This window comes from Anolis carolinensis, chromosome 6 (assembly GCF_035594765.1).
Source record: "Anolis carolinensis isolate JA03-04 chromosome 6, rAnoCar3.1.pri, whole genome shotgun sequence".
Taxonomy (NCBI): domain Eukaryota; kingdom Metazoa; phylum Chordata; class Lepidosauria; order Squamata; family Dactyloidae; genus Anolis; species Anolis carolinensis.
The window spans coordinates 19,053,367-19,073,888 of record NC_085846.1 but is presented as its reverse complement, the minus strand read 5'-3'; the positions used below and the strand labels follow the sequence as shown (position 1 = coordinate 19,073,888).

The 20,522-nt window shown below is 42.3% G+C and overlaps 1 protein-coding gene across 1 annotated transcript; it reads left to right on the top strand.

Annotated features, from left to right (window-relative positions):
- The first annotated feature begins 3,632 nt into the window (after nucleotides 1-3,632).
- LOC100562099 (claudin-4) lies at nucleotides 3,633-16,144 on the top strand. The gene is made up of 2 exons (XM_003225227.3): nucleotides 3,633-3,747; nucleotides 14,822-16,144. Exon 2 carries the CDS (start codon nucleotides 14,842-14,844, stop codon nucleotides 15,484-15,486), a length of 645 nt encoding a protein of 214 aa, XP_003225275.1. The 5' UTR covers nucleotides 3,633-3,747; nucleotides 14,822-14,841; the 3' UTR covers nucleotides 15,487-16,144.
- Nucleotides 16,145-20,522: the final 4,378 nt, after the last annotated feature.

The following is a 20,522-nucleotide window of genomic DNA, read 5'->3' as shown; positions in this document are numbered from 1 at the left end:
GTTAAACAGTTAAAATTCATGAGTAAACCAGGTTTTTTTATAACCTGAAAAATTTCAGGAGGGGTTTGAACCCCTAACCCCCCCCCCCCCCCCCCCGCTACAGGCCTGGTCTGAAGCTTCTGTGTTTTCGTATGTTGTTGTTTTTTGTATAAAAAGGTAAAGGTAAAGGTTTCCTGACATTAAGTCTAGTCATGACCGACTCTAGGGGTTGGTGCTCATCTCCATTTCTAAGCTGAAGAGTCGGCATTGTCCATAGACACCTCCAAAGTCATGTGGCCAGCATGACTGCATGGAGTGCTGTTACCTTCCCGCAGAAGTGGTACCCATTGATCTACTCACATTTGCATGTTTTCAAACTGCTAGGTTGGCAGAAGCTGGGGCTAACAGCAGAAGCTCACTCCACGCCCCGGATTCAAACCACCAACCTTTCGGTTAGCAAGTTCAGCTGGGATATATCTGAAAGAAAAAATATTTGTATACAAAGATACATCACTGAATACTAAAGTTAGAATTTTCCATCTCATGTATCACCCTCCAGGACTGTTTAAAATATCATTTAAGAAATAGTTACCTTTGGAACAATGTATACTGAAATAAGTTATGTATGGCAAAAATAGTTAATTGTTATGATGTATCAAAAAGAAATAAAAAAAATTTAAAAAAGAATTTTCCATCTTATTGTTATGCCCATTTCTATGTATGGTTGTGAAAGCTAGAGAGTAAAGAAAGTGTATAGGAAGAAAATCAACTCATTTGAATTGTGCTGGAGAAGGCTTCTATGGATACCATGGGCTGATATGAGACAAATAGCGAAAATCAACTCTGCATTAGAAGCAACAATGACTAAACTGGGACTGTCATACTTTGGAAATAACGTCAGAACACAGAGGTCATTGTAAAAGACACGTAGCAAGGTAGAAGGAAGTAGTAAAAGAGGAAGATCATAATACAAGTAGATTGACTCAACCAGAGTAACTAAGGGTGCTTCCACACTGTAGAAGTAATACAGTTTGACACCACTTAAAATGCCATGGCTCAATGCTTTGGGAGTTGGTTTTTACAAAGATCTTTAGTCTTCTCGACCAAAGAGTGCTGCTGCCTCGACAGATTACAAACCCAAGATTCTATAGCATTGAGCCATGCCAGTTAAAGTGGTGCCAAACTGCATTAATTGCACAGTATGGATCCGGCATGGGCAAATTCGTCCCTCCAGGTGTTTTGGACTCCAATTCCCACAATTCTTAACAGTCGGTAGGTTGTTAGGAATTATGGGAGTTGAAGTCCAAAACACTTGGGGGACTGAAGTTTGTCCGTGCCTGGTATAGATGCACCTTTCCAAAAAACGCATGCCAAAAATAGGAGGCACCAAAGTCACATATGATACAGGATGCCTAAAGAAAAGGACAAAATGTTGCCTCCATTTCACCATTTCCATGTTCAGAACCAGTTCAGATTAGCATTTGAACTGTACTTCAACACTATGATCAAGATAGCTTCCTCCACTCTAGAAGGTCTTGAGCCTCCTCTGCCAAACTACAAATCCCAGGATGCCACAGCATTGAGCTGTAGCAGTTAAAGTCAAACTGCATTACTTCTACAGTGTAGATGCACCCTATGACAGGGTTCAAATTCTTCCCGCTCCCCCCACCCCCCTTTCCAGTCATGGTAACCCATAGAGTTACTGGGGGCAAGTCACATTCTCTCAGCCTCAGATGAAGGCAATGACAACTCCCCTCTGAAGAAATTTCACCAGGAAAATCCACAATGGGTTCATCAGAAATTGGGAATGACTTGAAGACACAGAGGAGAAATATACAGGCATTACAGTAGAGTCTCACTTATCCAACATAAACGGGCTGGCAGAACGTTGGATAAGCGAATATGTTGGATAATAAGGAGGGATCAAGGAAAAGCTTATTAAACATCAAATTAGGTTATGATTTTACAAATTAAGCACCCAAACATCATGTTATACAACAAATTTGACAGAAAAAGTAGTTCAATACGCAGTAATGCTATGTAGTAATTACTGTATTCAAATTTAGCACCAAAATATCACGATGTATTGAAAACATTGACTACAAAAATGCATTGGATAATCCAGAACATTGGATAAGCGAATGTTGGATAAATGAGACTCTACTGTATCTGGCATCTACCAATTCCCATGGGTTCTGCTTAACCAAGAACCTACTCCCTCTATATGTGTCTGATAAAATATCTATATAGAGATATAGTTAAAGTATGTATATATGTATTTATGTATGTCTGTTTGTACCACAAAGGTTGTTGCTAGGTGAAGTGACCCTCTGTGATATCACTGGATTGTCTGTTGCTAGGTGAAGGGTTGGCTGTTACTAGGTGAAGTGGCCCTCTGCAATATCACTGGCTTGGTTATTGCTATGTGAAGGATTTGCTGTTGCGAGGTGAAGTGGCCCTCTGTGATATCACTAGATTGCCTGTTGCTAGGTAAAGTATTGGCTGGTGTTAGGTGAAGTATTGGCTATTGCTAGGTGAAGTGGCTCTCTGTGATATCACTGGCATGGCTGTTGCTGGGTTAGGCATTGGCTGTTGCTAGGTGAAGTGGCCCTCTGTGATATCATTGGTTTGGCTGTTGCTAGGTGAAGTATTGTCTGTTGTTAGGTGAAGTGGCCCTCTATCATTGGATTGGCTTTTGCTAGGTGAAGGCCTGGCTGTTGTTAGGCCTTCTGTGATATCATTGGATTGGTTGTTGCTCAATGATGTATTGGCCATTGCTAGGTGAAATGACCCCCTGTGAGATTAATGGATTGGCTGCTGCTAGGTGAAGTACACCTCTGTTGGTTTGGCTGTTGCTAGGTGAAGGATTGTCTGTTGCTAGGTGAAGTGGCCCTCTATCATTGTATTGGCTTTTGCTCTGTAAAGTACTGGCCGTTGCTCTGTTAAGTATTGGTTGTTGCTATTTGAAGTGGCCCTCTGTGATATCATTGGATTGGCTGTTGCTTGGTGAAGTGGCTTTCTGTGATATCACTGGGAAAGAAAGCTGACATGTGTATGAGGGGAAAGGGGGAAGGAAAGAAAAAATCAAAGGGAAGAGGGAAGTGTCTGAGAGAAAAGGGAGGAAAGGAAGAAAGTGCCACAAAGAGAGCTTGCCCACAGTTGCCACATTGTGATGTAGACCTTCTCAGAGCTGGGGAAGGGAGAAAGAAGGGGGGCCCTGGTCCCAACGACACCTGGGCAAGGCCAGCCAAAGAGTTAGATAGGGATGCTGGACAGTTTATTTATAGGAAGGTGCCTTCCATATACCAGCAAAGATTATGGCGACTGTTCATTTATCTAAGGCAGAAGTTGTGGACTTGTGGAAGTTGAAGTCCAAAACACCTGGAGGGCCCAAGTTTGCCCATGCCTGGTCTAAGGAGTGGGAAGGTGGGGCGGGGGTCTGTAGGGTCTGTAGGTTTCCTCAAACTCTGTCCCAAGAGAAGTGAGCCAAGCCTTGTCCACCTTCCCCCTGGGGCTGCTCTGTGCCCGACTTTACCTTTCGCTCCCCCTTGTTCTGTTTCCTGTCCCAAGGCGCCAGTTTCACCTGCCGGTGACGTCATGGCGGGAGGGGAGGGGTGGGTGTGGTTTGGGAAAGGCGGGGAGGGGCGTGGGGAGGGGTATAAGAGCCAAGCCCCGATGGAGAGCAGCATCTTCGCACCGGACGTCTCGACGCGCGCTTGCCTCTGCAGTTGAACCTGCTCTCTTTGGGTTTTTTTTTCCACCGTCCAGGTAAGAAGGCTGGGTGGGAGCAAGGATCCCAAGCAATGCAAAGCTTTGGTCCCTTTTAATGCTTTTTCCTCTTTTAATAATGTCTTTTAATAGATTTAATGATCTTTGCTATGTCATTTCATGTTAACTCTTAGCTACAGGTGCCTCTTAGTGCAGTTTGAAATCATGTTAGCTCTTGAGTGATGTATTTTATGAATTTTTTTTTACTGTTACTGTTTTAATTCTATATGTTGTTGTGTTGTTTTATCTGTTGATCGGGCTTGGTCCCCATGTGAACCACTCTGAGTCCCCCTGGGGAGATGAAAGCGGGTTATAAATAAAGATTATTATTATTATTAGTTAATTAATACCTAGGTAAAGGAACTGGGGCAGATTGTTTTTCTCTCCCCTTTCAATCAGGTCCGGGAGTGTGTCTACACTGTAGAATTAACTCAGTTTGATACCCCTTTAAGTGCCCTATGGCATGGAATCAAAGGAAGTTTTAGTTTGCCAAAAACTTTTAGTCTTCTCTGCTTCCACATTATAAATCCCAAGGTTTTGCATTGATCTGTGGCAGTGAAAGTAGCGTCAAACTGGGTTAATTCTACAGTATAGACCAGGCATAGGCAAAGTTTGGCCCTCCAGGTGTTTTGGACTCCAACTCCCACCATTCCTAACAGCCTCAGGCCCCTTCCTTTTCCCCCCTCAGCCGCTTAAGCGGCTGAGGGGGAAAAGGAAAGGGCCTGAGGCTGTTAGGAATGGTGGGAGTTGGAGTCCAAAAGACCTGGAGGGCCAAACTTTGCCAATATCTGGTGTAGATGCATCCCTGTGTTGTATCCTGCCATTAGGAAAGGCAGGTAACAAATACAATTATGAGTATTGTTGTTATTATTGGAAATCAGGGCATTGATGTCACTTTTCCGTGGGATTTAGAAGAGAACAGCACCTGTTCCTACCTTCTTCCCACGTGCTCCAATGATTCTCCTACCTGGGAGACTAGGATGAAAAGAAATCCCACCTAAAGTTTAGAAAGAACTTCTTTGAAGATCTCTTTGATAGTAAAATAGAGCAGGAACTTGTCTTTATGGGCATCTTTCCAGAATACTTTTAATTGGGTTGGATTTGACCATTGGAACCCCGTCTAACCATTTAGAATCTGAGCATATGCAGAGTGCTTGAAACTTATTGTCAAAGGCTTTCATGGCCGGAATCACTGGGTTGCTGTGAGTCTTTAGGGTTGTATGGCCATGTTCCAGAAAACCTCATAACCTCCAAAAATGCCTACCATAGATGTGGGCGAAATGTCAGGAGATAATGCTTCTAGAATATGGCTGGACAGCCCGAAAGACTCACAGCAACCCACTGCTTTAAACGTATTCAGACAGTGTCTTATGAGAGTTAAAGGTGATTGCTTTTCAGCCTCCCTTTCTTTGGAAAGTTGAAAGAAAGGGATAAATGGGTTGTTGTGTGTTTTCCGAGCTGTCTGGCCATGTTCCAGAAGCATTCTCTCCTGACGTTTCACCCACATCTATGGCAGGCATCCTCAGAGTTGTGAGGTATATTGGAAACTAGGCAAGGGGGGTTTATATATCTGTTGAAAGAAAGGGATAAATGGGTTGTTGTGTGTTTTCCGAGCTGTCTGGCCATGTTCCAGAAGCATTCTCTCCTGATGTTTCGCCCACATCTATGGTAGGCATCTTCAGAGGTTGGGAAGTATATTGGAAACTAGGCAAGGGAGGTTTGTGAAAGGTTCATGATGGGAGAACATGGCCATACAGCCTGGAAAACTCACAGCAACCCAGCGATTCTGGCCACGAAATGTCTACATTTCCCTTCTTTGGAAGCAGTTATCTGTTCAGCAGTGATCTTTATGCTTTAAATTTTAATTCTTTGCCTCAAATTCAGGGGGTGAGCCTCCTGTCTATTGGTATATATAGTAACAAGTGAGATTTTCTATAATAGTTATAATGGTACAAGATTAAAGTTAAATTACACTATGTAACAAAATGTGGAAAAAATTCTGTTCCTGCTCTGAAAGTGTTATTTCCTGTTTAATTGTGCTGTACTTAACTTTGAAAGTAGTTGTTATACTCTAGGGAAACATGGTTTTTGTGTCTGCCACAAACAATGTTGAATTGGTTGGCAGTCTGTGAGATATTCATTGAAAAGCCATAGCAAAATGTGCTGCAGGGTGTCCTGCAAGACAAAGTTTTTGCAGTTTAATAAATTCTTTCCATGTTTTTATGATAGAACCAATTAGGAAATGACATTTATAACCCAGGAACACAGTATTATTAGAACTCTGCTTTGTGGAAAGGAGGCAAGGGTTTAATTGTATAAAAGTATTAATGGTGTTTATAGTTTGTTTCAAGATTTATAGCCAGTAAAGGGAGAATTGGAATTAATGAATGAAAAGAAGATTGAAAGTCATTTCTCTTTCCTCTTTGTATTGGCCACTCTTTTATTCAGGTTCCTTTTTTAATGTTCAAAAGTATTGCAGTGTTAAGAAACTTGGAAGTTGTAAATCAAATTGGTAACTTGAGCAATAAAATGGGCTGCCTGGTTTTCTCCCTTGGGAACTTCAAAGGCGAAGCTCAAGTGATGCCTTAAGACCCCACCTTTTCACTCCACCATAAAAGAAAGAAAACCATCCCTTGTCTGGTCCAAGCAGGTTTTGGTTGAGAGTGGCTCACCCCATAGAAACCCCCCCTCCTTCCACCAGAGGAGGGAAGGGGGTGGGGGAGTTTCGGTTGAAGAAGGGCGAGGGAAGGGCTGTCTTTGCCCCAAGCCCAGTCTAAGGTTTTGTTCCCTGGAGCCGAAATTCCCCACATGTCTCTTTGTCCTGGAGATTTGAAACCCTGGCATAGGATGGATAGAGGGGGTTTTTAATGGGATTTTTTTTTTTACTCCTTAAGGGCCCAGTGGTATTAGGGCTAATATTTTGGAAAGCAACCACAGGTGAATTCATATCCACTGAATTCATGTTCACCTGTGTCTGGCATAGTTTCTTGTGGACTGAAACCTTTAAGGTGGAGGGCACAACTTTAGGGTCAGCTCTGGTTACTATTTGTTACTATCTTATTTGTAGTGCAAGAAAACATGAAAGAACAATAACAGTATTCAAAACAAAGGATAATTTTAACCAACATAAACTGGCCAGTATTTCAATGGGAAGTATGTGCCTGCTTTTGGCTAATGAGATAGTCAAGTTAATTTGGGGGGTTGTTGTTGTTGTTGTGTACCTTCAAGTCATTTCAGACTTTGGGTGAAATTTAAAGTTGAGGGCGCAGACCTTAAAGGGCCAAATGCGGCCCGCAGGCCTTAGTTTGGTGACCCCTGGTATACAGTATTGACAATGGACTCTGCAGAAAAAGCTTCAGCTCTACTTTACAAAAAGGAAAAATCACCTGTTTAGCAAGCCTTGCAAATTTTGATTTTTTTATCAATAAATGTTTAGTATTTGTAAATACTTTTTATATACCTGGAGTCACATGAAAATGTCTTGGGTGGGAAGGGATCACAAGTGGAAAAAGTTTTAAGAAGCCCTGCTATAGGTTATATTTCAGATCAGGGAACGTAGGATCAGTACCAGTAAAAGGTTTTCCCCTGACATTAAGTCCAGTTGTGACCAACTCTGGGGGTTGGTGCTCATCTCCATTTCTAAGCTGAAGAGCCGGCATTGTCTGTAGACATCTCCTAGGTCATGTGGCCGGCATGACTGCATGGAGGGCCGTTACCTTCCTGCCGGAACGGTGCCTATTGATCTACTCACATTTGCATCTTTTCGAACTTCTAGGTTAGCAGGAGCTGGGGCTAACAGCGGGCACTCATTCCACTCCCAGGATTTAAACCTGGGACCTTTCGGTCTGCAAGTTCAGCAGCTCAGCGCTTGGGTTGCTGACCTGAAAGCTGCCAGGTTCAAATTCCACCCGGGGAGAGCGTGGATGAGCTCCCTCTATTAGCTCCAGCTCCATGTGGGGACATGAGAGAAGCCTCCCACAAGGATGGTAAAACATCAAAACATCCGGGCGTCCCCTGGGCAACGTCCTTGCAGACGGCCAATTTTCTCACTCCAGAAGCAACTCAGGTTGCTCCTGACACGGAAAAAAAAAGCTCAGTGCTTTAACACACTGCGCCACCATTAGGGGTTATCCCAAATCCCCCAAGACTATCAATACTGCTTCCATTGCCAGAATGCCCTCCAATATTTGCTTTTCCCCTGAGTGTACCATAAAGGCACCAAGTCCTGTCTGACCTAGGAAATGAAGCAATGGCAACCTTGGCTAGTAGTTAATTGAGAGACCACCAAGGAATGTCAGTTACTTTCAGAAGTAGCTGGCGAAACCATTGGACTGAAAGCAATGTGTGAACGTGGCAATCTAAGACCTTCTTGGCAAGGATTGCGTCCAGGATGTTTTAATGTTAACGTTAGCTCCTTCCTTTCAAGACTGGATCTCTTGCAAAAGAGTGGAAAGGCATATTTTCAGAAGGCTTTGAAAATCTTGAAAGAGTTCCGTCTATACAGGGAGAAAATCCAAGTCAAAAGGCTTGCAAGATTTCCTACAAAGGACTGTGGGTGTAGAAATGATTAGGGGCCTGACGTTCATCAGCCTAAATTATATTTTAGAAATAGGTGAATTCATGACCATGTTCACCTGTCATTCATATCCACCTGTCCCATCAAATGTGTCCCTTTGTAGATTGAAACCTTTAAGGTGGAGTTACAGCTTTAGGGTCAGCCCTGCTAAATACTTAGATGGCCAACTAATATCAGGTGCTTTAGGATATATTTCATAGGCAGGAACTGGCAATACCATCTCTGAATTTTCCTTAAGAAAACCCCATGGAATTCACTAGGTCACCATAAGTCACAGGCGCCTTAAAGGCACAGACAAACTTCAGGTGTTTTTCCAGCCCTTGTGTAAATGATCTGCAAATGGAGCCCCCAGGCCCTTGCAGGTCAATAAAGGCTTTCTCCACCCCACTGGGAATGCAAATGGCCAATGATAAAAAAACACAGTATATCCTTTGTTCCTGATGAGTAATAAATGGGAGATGGCCAATAACCTCTATGTAAGCACCACATAGGTTGCTCTGTTTAGGATTAATTCCCCCTTAAGATCAGTGACTAAAGTGAAATGTTTTATTTATTTATTTCACTGAGCTTTAAAATTGACAGTAAAGCATAGTGATTTGCCCAGAGCTTGAGTAGAAAAGGTACTTTTTGGACTGTGAATCCCAGAATCCCCTAGCCAGAATTTGTATCCTCTCAGCATTCCACGCTATTTGTAGGGTTGTTGGGTCTTGAAGTACAACTACAGCTACAGATTTGTACCTAATTCCAAACATAAATGCATTGAATCTGTTGTTGAATGGAAGGTCAGTGGTTAAAACTAGTTGTTTAATGGAATCATTTTTCCAAGGTGCTGCTGGAAAAAAAACCCCGGCATTCTGCTACACCCTGAATAGCAAGGGCATTCCCACAAATACTCTTGAAGCAGAGAAAGTTGTCCCCTAAAGCAGGGGAAAAGCCATAAATCTTGCAGTGGAAATGGCTCTGGGTTAATGTGCTGTTGAAATGTATGGTCTTGTACAAGTCATGAAAATTTAACCGGAGGCTTTTCAATAAGGAAGGTACAGAGTTTTGAGTCTGTAATTGTTAAACCTTGTTAATCGGTACGCTGAAGTTGTAAGGAGTGAGTCTTGTAACATGGAGAAATGTTAACTAACCTGTCTGAAAAGCACTGAGTGTGTGTGTAAATATGTGATTATTTTTTTCTTAAACAAACTTGGCTTCAGGACTTGCTAAACAGGTAGAATTCAGACCTACCTTGGGACACACCAGAGCTTTGGGAGTTAACTTGTGTGGACTACGACTTCCAGAATCCCCTAGGCAAATATGTTGTAGTCTTAGCAAAGTAACTTTGATATTAACGTGCAGCAAGCCATCCATTTTGAACTCCCTTTATCCTTATCTTTCTATTAATTTTCCTTGCTTGCTCTTTCCTTCTGAAAGAACTCTTTAAAAAGTAAAGAAAACGGTGGTAATACTGCCATAATTAGCATGGCACTTCGTTTGTCTCATCTTCTTGGAGGAATAGTGTATTTCATGGGCAAAATGCATAGTTGAAAAACACAGTAATAAGGAGACTTGCCTCTCTAGTGCTAAGCCCACCTAGCCTTGCTTCTCCTCGCTGGTTTTAGAATCAAGGGTTTTCATGGTGCAGAGAGTGTAGCAGTGTCCTTTGCTGTGCTTTCCTGTTTGAGCTGGGGTTTAGACTATCCAAACATTGCTGAAGCCGGGTTTCATAAGTGACTCTAGACTTTTGCTGCTGAGAATTTTATTAGCCTAACACTCCAGAATTCAAGAACCCCTTACACTTTGCTGGAGCTTAGCATATCTATAGTCTCTGCTGATGCTCCATTTTCCCGAGACCAACGCATCCATGGGTCTGCGACTGAATTGCCAGTTTTGCAAGCAAAGCTGTGCAAATCAGGTGAGAAGGTGACCGCCGTTTCATCTGAGAGATGTGACAATGGGAGACTTGTGTTTCAATTTTTCCTTTATTTGGTAACCTGAATTCCCTTTTGTTCTGCTCCCACTTCCAGTTGTTACCTCAAGTATGGCCCTGTTCCTAGGCAAAGTTGTTATTTGGAGATGGCTCCACTGCAGGGAGGTACAACAGTTTCTGTTGTGTTCAATTTATCTTTATCTTTGAGTGCATAGAATTTTAACTGTTTAGGTTAATTTGGACAACAACTCCCAGAGTCCCCAAGCATCTGCATGGCCACTGTCCTTGGATCCCAGAAGCTATCTTCCAAAGAATACCATTCTCCAGACTCCCTATTTGGTAATGTCTCCAGACTTAGGTTTGCCTGAGGCAGCAATGTTGGTCTGGATTCCACTGAGCAAAACTGGTTTGTTCTGCATCTTAGATCTGGCTCTGAGACTTGGACACCTAAATAGCGACAGTGTTTCTGATCAGTGTGTGCTAGCCTGGTACAACATGATCATGACCTTCTCCTCCACCCCACCACTGCATTGCTAATGTTTTCCTCAAGTTTAAAGCCTCCCCTTTTTGGCAATTTGGTTGAAAAATGTTGAGAATTCTGCTGTTTCATGTACCTTGGCCCTGTATTTCAGGTAATATATGCCATCTGCATGGAGGGGATGGGAAGGATCTAAAATCTACTCCCTATGCCAGGAAGCCATTTTCTCGGTACACTTGAGTATGCAATCCTATTTGAGACATGGCTTTCCAGTTGAGCCTAGTGACAAAGCTTGATGGAACTTCTTCAAGCTCTTTGGATCATGTTTCCATTCTTGGGAGTGCTAAAACTGGGGTTGGTGGAAAGTAGTGTCCCTTCAAAATATATTGGTAATTTTTCTCATTACACCAAATCCTGTCTGATTTTGGAAACTAAGAGGTGTCAGTCCAGGCGAGTACATAAATGGGAGATACCAAGTGCTGTACTCTATATTTCAGAAGCAGCTGACAAAACCACCTCGGAGTATTTCTTTGCCTGAGAAAAAACCCTATGATATTTATTGGGGTTGCCGTACATTGATAGGCAACTTGAAGTCTCGTACACAAGCATTGGACAAGAGAAGACTATGTTCTCTCCTGCCCTACCTTCTGTTCTAATTGAATGCAAACTACTTTTGTATTTTGAAATTAATTTGCATCAGTTGAAGTAAACGGAGAACTAAAGGGAAGGGGAAAAAGTGGGGAATTTAAATGTAGTATGGCAGATGATTAATTGGGAGTATCCCTTGAAAATCAGGACAGTTGGCGGATACAGGACTGGATCTTTCACACTACACCTTTAGCACACGTCTATGCTCATGTTTATTCCTACCACCCATGAGCATTCGTGGTTTCAGCATGACGGGTGTGTGGAATCTTAAACTGAAACCCAAATAAACAATAAGCCAGTGAAGCAGAAATGTCAATGAAGAGCAAGAGACATTCTTAGATGGGCAAATGGTGTTGCCCAAGAGACCAACGGTATGTTGCTAAATACACTGTTTTTCCTCTTGCCATGGATAGTCTTAGCCACAAACCCTTGTGTGACTCCTTTGCTGCCCCGGGGGCAGGTGGTTATGCAATTCGAGAGGTTGCTCAGAGGGCAGGTGTTCTCTTACCTGCTGGAAATGGGCTTGGAGGAGGGGAAAAAACACCCAGTTGTGCAAGGGCTTCTATTCTAGGCATCAGATGAGTTGGAGGGTGATTAATCTGACCTACTGAACAAGTGGGAAGGAAAATTACTATCTCTGCTGGCTAGGTTGTGACTCGAGCTGATACTGAAGTTATGATTCAGGAGTTTGGCTTTTTCTCCGAAACAGGCAAGGAGTATCAGCCTACTCACCTAGATTCACTGCTGTCTCTGAATCGGGTGGGGGAATTCTCTCCTCTTAGAAAGAGGTTGTCCTAAAATCATCAGGCTCCCAGAGACTTGAATGCATGAATCACCCAGTCAACCTGCTTAGGGAGTTTTTTAGTCCAAATAAGGAACTTTTTCAAGCTGATGACACCACTCCTATGGCAGGTTCATGAATTTCCAGTCTAGATTCCAGATAGACAAGGGGTAGCATTGAAATTTCAGGTGGGATTTGGAAAACGTTCCTTCTAGAAATGCAGGTTGTCAATGCTCTTTACATTAGTCTACTCAGTATGTCTGGATAAGCATGTTCATTACTTATTTGTCTTGTCCCCCCTTCTCACAAAAGTGGGACTCAAGGCAGCTTACAATTTAAAAACAAAAATACAGCTAGAAACATACAAAAAAATGAACATAAAGCTGCAAATTTTTGGCCACAGACTCTCTAAGGAGCATAGAAAGCTTCTCCACAAATATTTTTTGAGCTTTCTGGGCCATTTTAAGTAGGGGATGGGAATTATTTTTACAACCAGTAGTATACAGAAGGTCCTTTGTGGTCAGTTTTTTAATACATTTTTTTACCCAGAGGGGATGTCAAAAATGCCCCCCCCCCCACAATACCAAAAGGGCCTTTTGAACCGAACCCCTTTTTTTAAAAAGGAGAGGAAGAAAGGAGAAAGGGGAAGTCATGGTTCTGACTCAGAGGCAAGTCATGTAATGTGGGAACTTTTTGAATTAACTCACATGGTTGTCGATGTAATGCCAAGCAATGGTTTGAACCAGCCTCAAGTCTTGGTGTTTGTTTGCTGTACTTCTAGCTCTCACAGTTAAAACATTCTTCCTAATGTTCAGGTGGAATCTCCTTTCCTGTAGTTTGAAACCACTGTTCTGCCTCCTAGTCTCCAGGACAGTAGAAAACAAGCTTACTCCCTATGACTTCCCCTCAGATATTTATATTTCCAAAGCTGCCTGAAATATTACAGTGACATCATTCATGTAGCCCCGCATTGTCCTCTCTGACGGGCTGTAGCTTTCCCCCCATTATCTTTTTTCTGGAGATGGCAAGAATTGAACAAGTGTGCACTCTAGTTGGCTATGCCATCTAGGAAATCATAGGACAGAAATAACTTTTTCAAACTGTGATTGGAAATCAGCATTGTCTAACCTCCTGTAACTTAAAAAAACAAAACAAAAAAAAAACAAGGGCATTTCCTTCACATGGGTCTAGAGAAGGTTTTCCAGATGAGAAAAAGGGTCCTCCCATTTCGTAGCAGACACAACAAAAGAATGAATTGTAGCTTTTAGATTGAACCTTATTCAAAGCTATACTTAGCAAGAAAGTATTTCCCACTAATATACTCCTCTAATGTATAACTCCAATGATGAATGGGCTATGGAACAAATTGTAGATTCCTGGTCTTGCTGGAAGAAACAGTCTGTATAATTGCGTACGACTAATCCTTAGCGAAAGAGCAACAAGGGCTTGGCAAGGGGAGCCATGAAGCACAACGGACTCCAGAGCCTGTGAAATTGGCTTGTGTGATCTATTGTTTCATCTCAGGTTAAATATGGCATTTCTTAAGGTTGATCAGGTTGCACTGTTACATGTGAGTGTGGAGAATTCCAAATTAGAGCTGTGTTAGGTAGACCATGGGTTTCCTTTGGCATGGATTTCAGTTGTCAGTTGTGACCAGATAGAACCCTCTATTAGGAGCCACCAATCAGATCTCAAAAACAATGATCTGAACCCATTTGCCACCATCACCCACTATTTAGAGGTGTCTTTGTGTGCCTTCAAATCATTTCCACTTCTTGCTGCCATATCACTGGGTTTTCTTGGTCAGATTTGTTTGAAGGTCGGGGCTTTGCCTTCCTCTAGGGCTGAGAGAATATGATTTGCCCAAGATCACCTAGTGCTTTTCCATGGCTGAATGAGTATTCAGTCCCTGTTCTCAATACTCATAATTCAGCACTCTAATCAATAGACCACACTGGCTCTCTAGCAGGGGGCTAGACTTTTTGGTTTCATTTGGCCACTGATGGCTTTTTTACATCCCTCCTTATGTTGATGGACTGAAATTTCCTGTGGCCTAGGCAAGTAGTGAAAAATGCTGGGAATTGTAGTCCAGTGACATTTTCACTCCTCTATGTAGTCATCCAAAGTAACAACAGGGCTTCCTAAGACAAGGATCCCCAAATTTTGTTGAGCTTCAACCCTCAGAAGCCCTGGACTTTTGAGGGTCAATAGTCCCTAGTCAATAGTCAAGAATTGCAGGAGTTAAACTCTGCCAATATCTGGGGCACTAAAGCTTTGGAATAACTCTAATAGTCCAATCTTTCTCCAATCTATCTAATTGAATGGTCCCAATATTGGGTCTCCCAATGTTGCTTACCTACAGTTCTCATTCCTGAAAAGATGCTGGCTGCTGCTGATAATTGTAGACTTATCTGGTGACTCAAGGTTGACAGAAGCTGGTTTAATCCTTGTTAAAAGCTGGTGACCTTTAGCATATCTGGAGATACTGAATTCTGTAAATTAGACTGGGTAAAAGGTTGTACATGGATCGTCGCCAGTCATTATTGACCTTCGTGTAACATAGCCTTCCAGAATACATATGCTCTATGAATGTAGGTGTATTTTAAAAAGTTGTGTGCAATGTGAAGAGCAACATGGCTTGGATATTCATCAAAACTTTTTTCTGTGTCTCTGCAGGACTATCCTCACTTGAAGCCATGAGTTCTGCTGGTCTACAAATCATGGGCATGGCCCTGTCGGTGCTGGGCTGGATTGGGGCGATCATTACCTGCGCTTTGCCTTTGTGGAAGGTCACCGCTTTTATCGGCACCAATATTGTGACGGCTCAGATCACCTGGGAGGGGCTTTGGATGAACTGCGTGGTGCAGAGCACTGGCCAGATGCAATGCAAGGTCTATGATTCCATGCTGGCTCTACCTCAAGATATCCAAACAGCTCGGGCTCTGATGGTCATCTGTGTGCTCTTAGCTGTCCTGGCCTTGATGATTGGCATTGTAGGGGCCAAGTGTACCAATTGCGTGGAGGATGAGGATACCAAGGCACGCATCGTCATTGTCTCTGGAGCCGTCTTCTTGGCAGCAGGAATCCTCTGCCTCATCCCCGTGTGCTGGTCAGCCAACACCATCATCCGTGAGTTCTACAGCCCCTTGGTGGGTGAACACCAAAAGAGAGAGTTGGGAGCTTCCCTCTACATCGGCTGGGCATCCTCTGGCTTGCTCCTCCTTGGAGGGGCACTGCTGTGCTGCAATTGCCCCAAGAAAGACAGCAACAACTACAGTGCACGCTACACCGCTGCTGCTTCTCAGCCCCGAAGTGATTACCCCAGCAAGAACTACGTCTAGGAAGAACATCCTGGAAGCCAAACCAATAGCGTCCGGAAAGCTCAATGATGTTGGGTTTCCTTGGAAGGAGGAAAAGGACTGTATCCCTTCTGGGATGCCACACAAATGAGTGTCCCTACTGAAAACCAAAATATCCTGCTCCAAGACTTCCCAACATTTTTGTCCCATCAGTATTCTTTCCTCACTCCCCATTGTTATTATATTCATTGTAAAGGTGTGCCCTAAAGTGGTCAGAACTCACTTCCTGAATAATATTTGTGACTTGTGATCAATGTGTTCCCTTTGTGATAGACAGATGAGGTTCTCAATCGTGAAAATCCTCTTTCCATGCAGTTTATGGTAAATATGCTTAATCTCCCCTTAATGTTCACCAAGGGGCTCCAAAAATGCCAGAAATCCTGAGGTCAATTCCTGTTCAATTCAATGTGTATGTAGAAAGGAGGTGAAAGCCAGTAACCCAACCCGGGGTAATGAAAGCTGTGATGTGTTGTACCATATTATTTTTTAATGAACGGTGTGTAGTCTTTTAGTCTTGTTTCTATTGTTTTGCTAACTTGTATTGTGATAGTTGCTAACTTTTATGCATTTCATACAGAATGCTTATTTTTCTTTTTTTTAATGACCCGAATAAAAAAATCTAGGCTTTTGTATATGGTAATTGGTCTTGGTCTAGTTATTTCATGCAAGAGATTGGGGGCTAAGCCTAAAACATTTTAAGGTAGAATATATATATGGGAGAATTACATTCCACTTGAAAGCTTTACAGATAATCATCAACCTTGCAGATGTGTAAGACTACTCCTTTGCCATAGACTCTGTTGGCTGAGGCTTTTTGAAATCAGGAGTCTTAAAAGAGATCTGGAGAGGCAAAAGGAGCCTTTGTAAACCATGTACAAGCCTAGGTTAAATGGATGCTAAACTGCAATCTCCCTAAGCCCTAATCAGCCCTACAGAAGCAAATGTGGAAGAGCAGCTTGTATAACCAAAAACATTTTTTAAAATCAATCTTAAAGTTGCTAAGAATACTAAAATAATTACAAATATACTATTAAATATAGTTGGCCCCCTACATTCATGTTGCTGCTGTGTACCTTCTAATCATTTCTGACATATAATGGCCCTATTAATAGTGTTTTTTCAGCACAATTTCTTCAGAAGAGGTTTGTCTTTGCCTTCCTTTGAAAGTGAATGTGACATGCCCAAGGTCACCTCGTGGATTTCCGTGGCCAAGCTGGGATTTGATCCCTGGTCCCGAGTTGTCATGGCTGAGACATGTTTGGGGTTGCAGCCCACTGCTGAAAACATTGCCATGCTGGTTCTTGTCAACTGCTGACAGCAGCTCAAATCCCAACAATCATCCAGACATATTGCCATTTAGCACTGGCAAACTACTCATTCCTCTTGGCTCTTGCTTTCTCTCTAAGGTCCCGAATGTGATTATATTTTTCCTTCAACACGTTTTATTCTCAATTTCCTTATGAGGTAATCATTTCCACATTTGTAATCATATTAGTCTATTGCAGAAAAGTATCTCTGGTATCTTAAAGACCAGCACATGTATTCTAAAATCATTTGTAAATTAACTGCAGGCTATGAAACAATAAGGAACTCCCAGTAAGATTAAACCGCTGAGCTGCTGAACTTGCTGACTCAGCGGTTCGAATCCTGGGAGTGGCATGAGCTCCCATTGTTAGTCCCAGCTTCTGCCAACCTAGCAGTTTGAAAACATGCAAATGTGAGTAGAGCAATAGGGACCGCTCTGGCGGGAACGTAATGGTGCTCCATGTAGTCATGCCGGCCACATGACCTTGGGGGTGTCTACAGACAACGCCAGCTCTTTGGCTTAGAAATGGAGATAAGCACCAACCCCAGAGTTGGACACGACTGGACTTAAATGTCAGGGGAAAACCTTTACCTATGAGACAATATATTGCCAAAATTGCTGTTAGGAGATATACTCTAACCCAGGATGCCTCCAATCCTACTAGTCTTAATGGGAATTGTTGCACGTTCTTGGATAGAAGGCTGCCAATGAATATCAGGTGCTATAAATGAAGGAACTGGCAAAGCTACCTCTGAATATCCCTTGCCTAAGAAAGCCCCATGAAATTCATATGATCACCATAAATTGATAGGTACTTTCAGTATACATACACACATAAGCTTAAGATGGCATGGACACAGGAATGTCCTTGGAGTAAAAACAGTTGCTTTGTCTTTACCATTGAAAATTCAGCCTCCCCAAGTTATCAGCTGGGATTGCCAGAATCCACAGATTTCACCATCTATAACTTGAAAATACACGCAGACCCTGCCCAATAATAAAAAAACAAATCTTGATTTTGCTATGTTACATAAGGAACACCACTTTACTATATCATTGTATGTCACAGGACTTGCACATTTGTGGATTTTTGGGGCCCTAGTACCAAACCTCAAGAGATAACAAGGCCAACTGTACACATAAAACTGCAGCAAGAATTACACAATGTAACATGATTTTTATTCCTGGGTTATAAATGTCATTTCCTAATTGTTTCTCTCATAAAAACACAGAAAAAGCTTATTAAATTGCAAAATCTTTGTTGTTGTGGGACCTCCTGTAGCACATTTTGCTATAGTTTTTCAATGAACATCTCATAGTAAAGGTAAAGGTTTTCCCGACATTAAGTCTAGTAGAGTGATACTAATTTCAGTTTCTAAGCCGAAGAGCCGGGTTATCTGTAGACGTCTATGTCACATGGCCGGCATGACTGCATGGAGCGCATTGAACATCTAATAGTCTCAACCAATTCAGTATAGTTTGTGGCAGCCACAAAAATGAAGCTCCTGGAGTATAACAACTACATTCAAAGTAAGTACTGCACATTTAAACAGGAAATAAAACTGTCAAACCAGGAACATAATTTTGCTTCAAATTTTATTACATAGTGATAATAAGTTTTTTATTAAATCTCTGGATAATTTGGCATGAATCAGGATTTCAGACTCCTGGTTATTTAGAACTAGTAGCAACGAATTATCTTCAGTCTGCTGAAATAAAGAAATCTTGCAATGAGAAGTGCATTTTTGTGTAGAAGGGCTGTGAACATCCCTCCATCTCTGATACTCCAAACACGTTTTCCTATTTCATCTTCTCATGAGAAGATGATTCTCACATAGTATTCTCCCCACAGTTATAGATGGGAAGAGGAGTATATTTTTGCATTGTATTCTTCCTATATCTACACATCTCAGAAATTTTGGGAATTATTCTGCATAGAAACACACAATCCCATGCCTCTGCCGTGAAATTTATGAACAACTGTTTCTGTTCCGCCTACTTGCCCTTTTGTTTTCTCCATACTTCAAATTCTGCAAAATTTCCTCAAAGGGCAAAAGTAGCTTTCTAACTCAGCAGGGGAGAGAAAAAAGTAGTATCTAATAAAGGCAAGCTCCTGCAGCCTTTCCTAGCTTGTCTGTTTCTCAGTAATGGTTACCATTTGACCACACTCTGCATCCTGGTTTTCCTCTAAAATGCTGGACACAGTAAAGCAATGTCATCTCTGTGCTGTGGGAAAGTAGCAATTGGTACTTCAAAAATATATATAATTCCTCTACCAACTAGAAACAAGGAAGTATTTGCAATCAATGGTGAAGGAAATACAGTAGCACTAATCAATCAGATGGTCAAAGGTACTCTTAATATAACTGAATTCTGCTACTGAAGACAGGTTCTGGCTCTGAGGTTTGATTCAAAGTTGGTTGTCTCAGAGCCAGATGTGTCATATCCAATAAACCTTTCCAGAAATGATAATTGCAAATTTTTATGGCTTGGAAGCATTTGTAACTAGAGGCGGTGTAGGCTTAGCAAGGGAGGGCCAGGGAGATAAGAGACCACATTGCCCCAAGGAAGTCTGTGCATCTTTGAGGAAGATACCAGACTGTATGTAAAGGCTGCAGGAATTCATTGCTCAGGGCCAAGGCTTTCTCCTGGTGAGAATCTTTGCCCAAACCCATCCCAATGTTTGAATCAGAATACTGACCAAGAACACAAGTGTGTATGTGTCAGTGTGGTACTCACCATGACTGGATGAATCCAATATTTCTGAGTTAAGTCTTATGGGATGGAAGATTTTAGGGATACAGGATGTGAAAATGTGGAGAAAAGTGTCTAAGGCAAGCATGTGCAAACTTGGGCCCTTCAGGTGTTTGGACTTCAACCCCCACAATTCCTAACAGCCAGTAGGCTGTTAGGAATTGTGGGAGTCGAAGTCCAAAACACCAGGAGGGCCCAAGTTTGCCCATGCCTGGTCTAAGAGGAAGCCAATGTTGCCATGTAGAGGGCACCTGTTTAAGATTTCAGCACCTCGAAGTGCCCTCATCCAAGGTAGTGGTTTGTTGTGTGCTTATCCCCTATCATTATGGTTTTTCTTGGCAAGTTTTTTTCCAAAGGACGTTTGCCATTGCATTCCTTCGAGGCCGAGAGAGTGTATTCCCATGGCCGAATGGAGATTTGAACCCTATACTATTCCCATCCCAGGCACACCATTCCATGCCTCCTTCCCCCATATTATACTAGGCTGAGGCTCTTTCTCGCGAGAGGCAGGTTGTGAGGGAGCACAAGGTTTAGGGTGTGCATGGAAACTTAAGTCATATAAGCAAAAGATAAAAAATGACCAAGTTCTGAACTCAGATTCTTGGGGGGGATTGGGGGTACAGTCTTAAGAGCAAGGTGAGGCATTTACTACCTGAAGCAAAGTAGCAAATGGTGCCTATAATCATAACAAAGTCAATAATTAACAATTCATTGTATATCCTCCAGCATTTCAGAGAAGAAAACTGGGAGACATGTGGCCAAGCAACACTAGAGTATAGTCAAGATCGCACAAGTTATTACTGAGCAAGAATTTTTAAGCTAGGAGAGGCTGCAGCCAGTTTGTTTTGACTGAGCCTACTGGAAAAGGCAAGATTCGTCCTTCTTCTCCTCTCTCCCCTGCTCAGTCAAATGAGTACAAACTAGTTTTGCATTTCAAACTCAATTTAGAGCAGTGGTT

Coding starts and splice junctions, on each gene's coding strand:
- LOC100562099 (XM_003225227.3), top strand. CDS start 14,842: ATGAGTTCTGCTGGTCTACAAATCATGGGCATGGCCCTGTCGGTGCTG.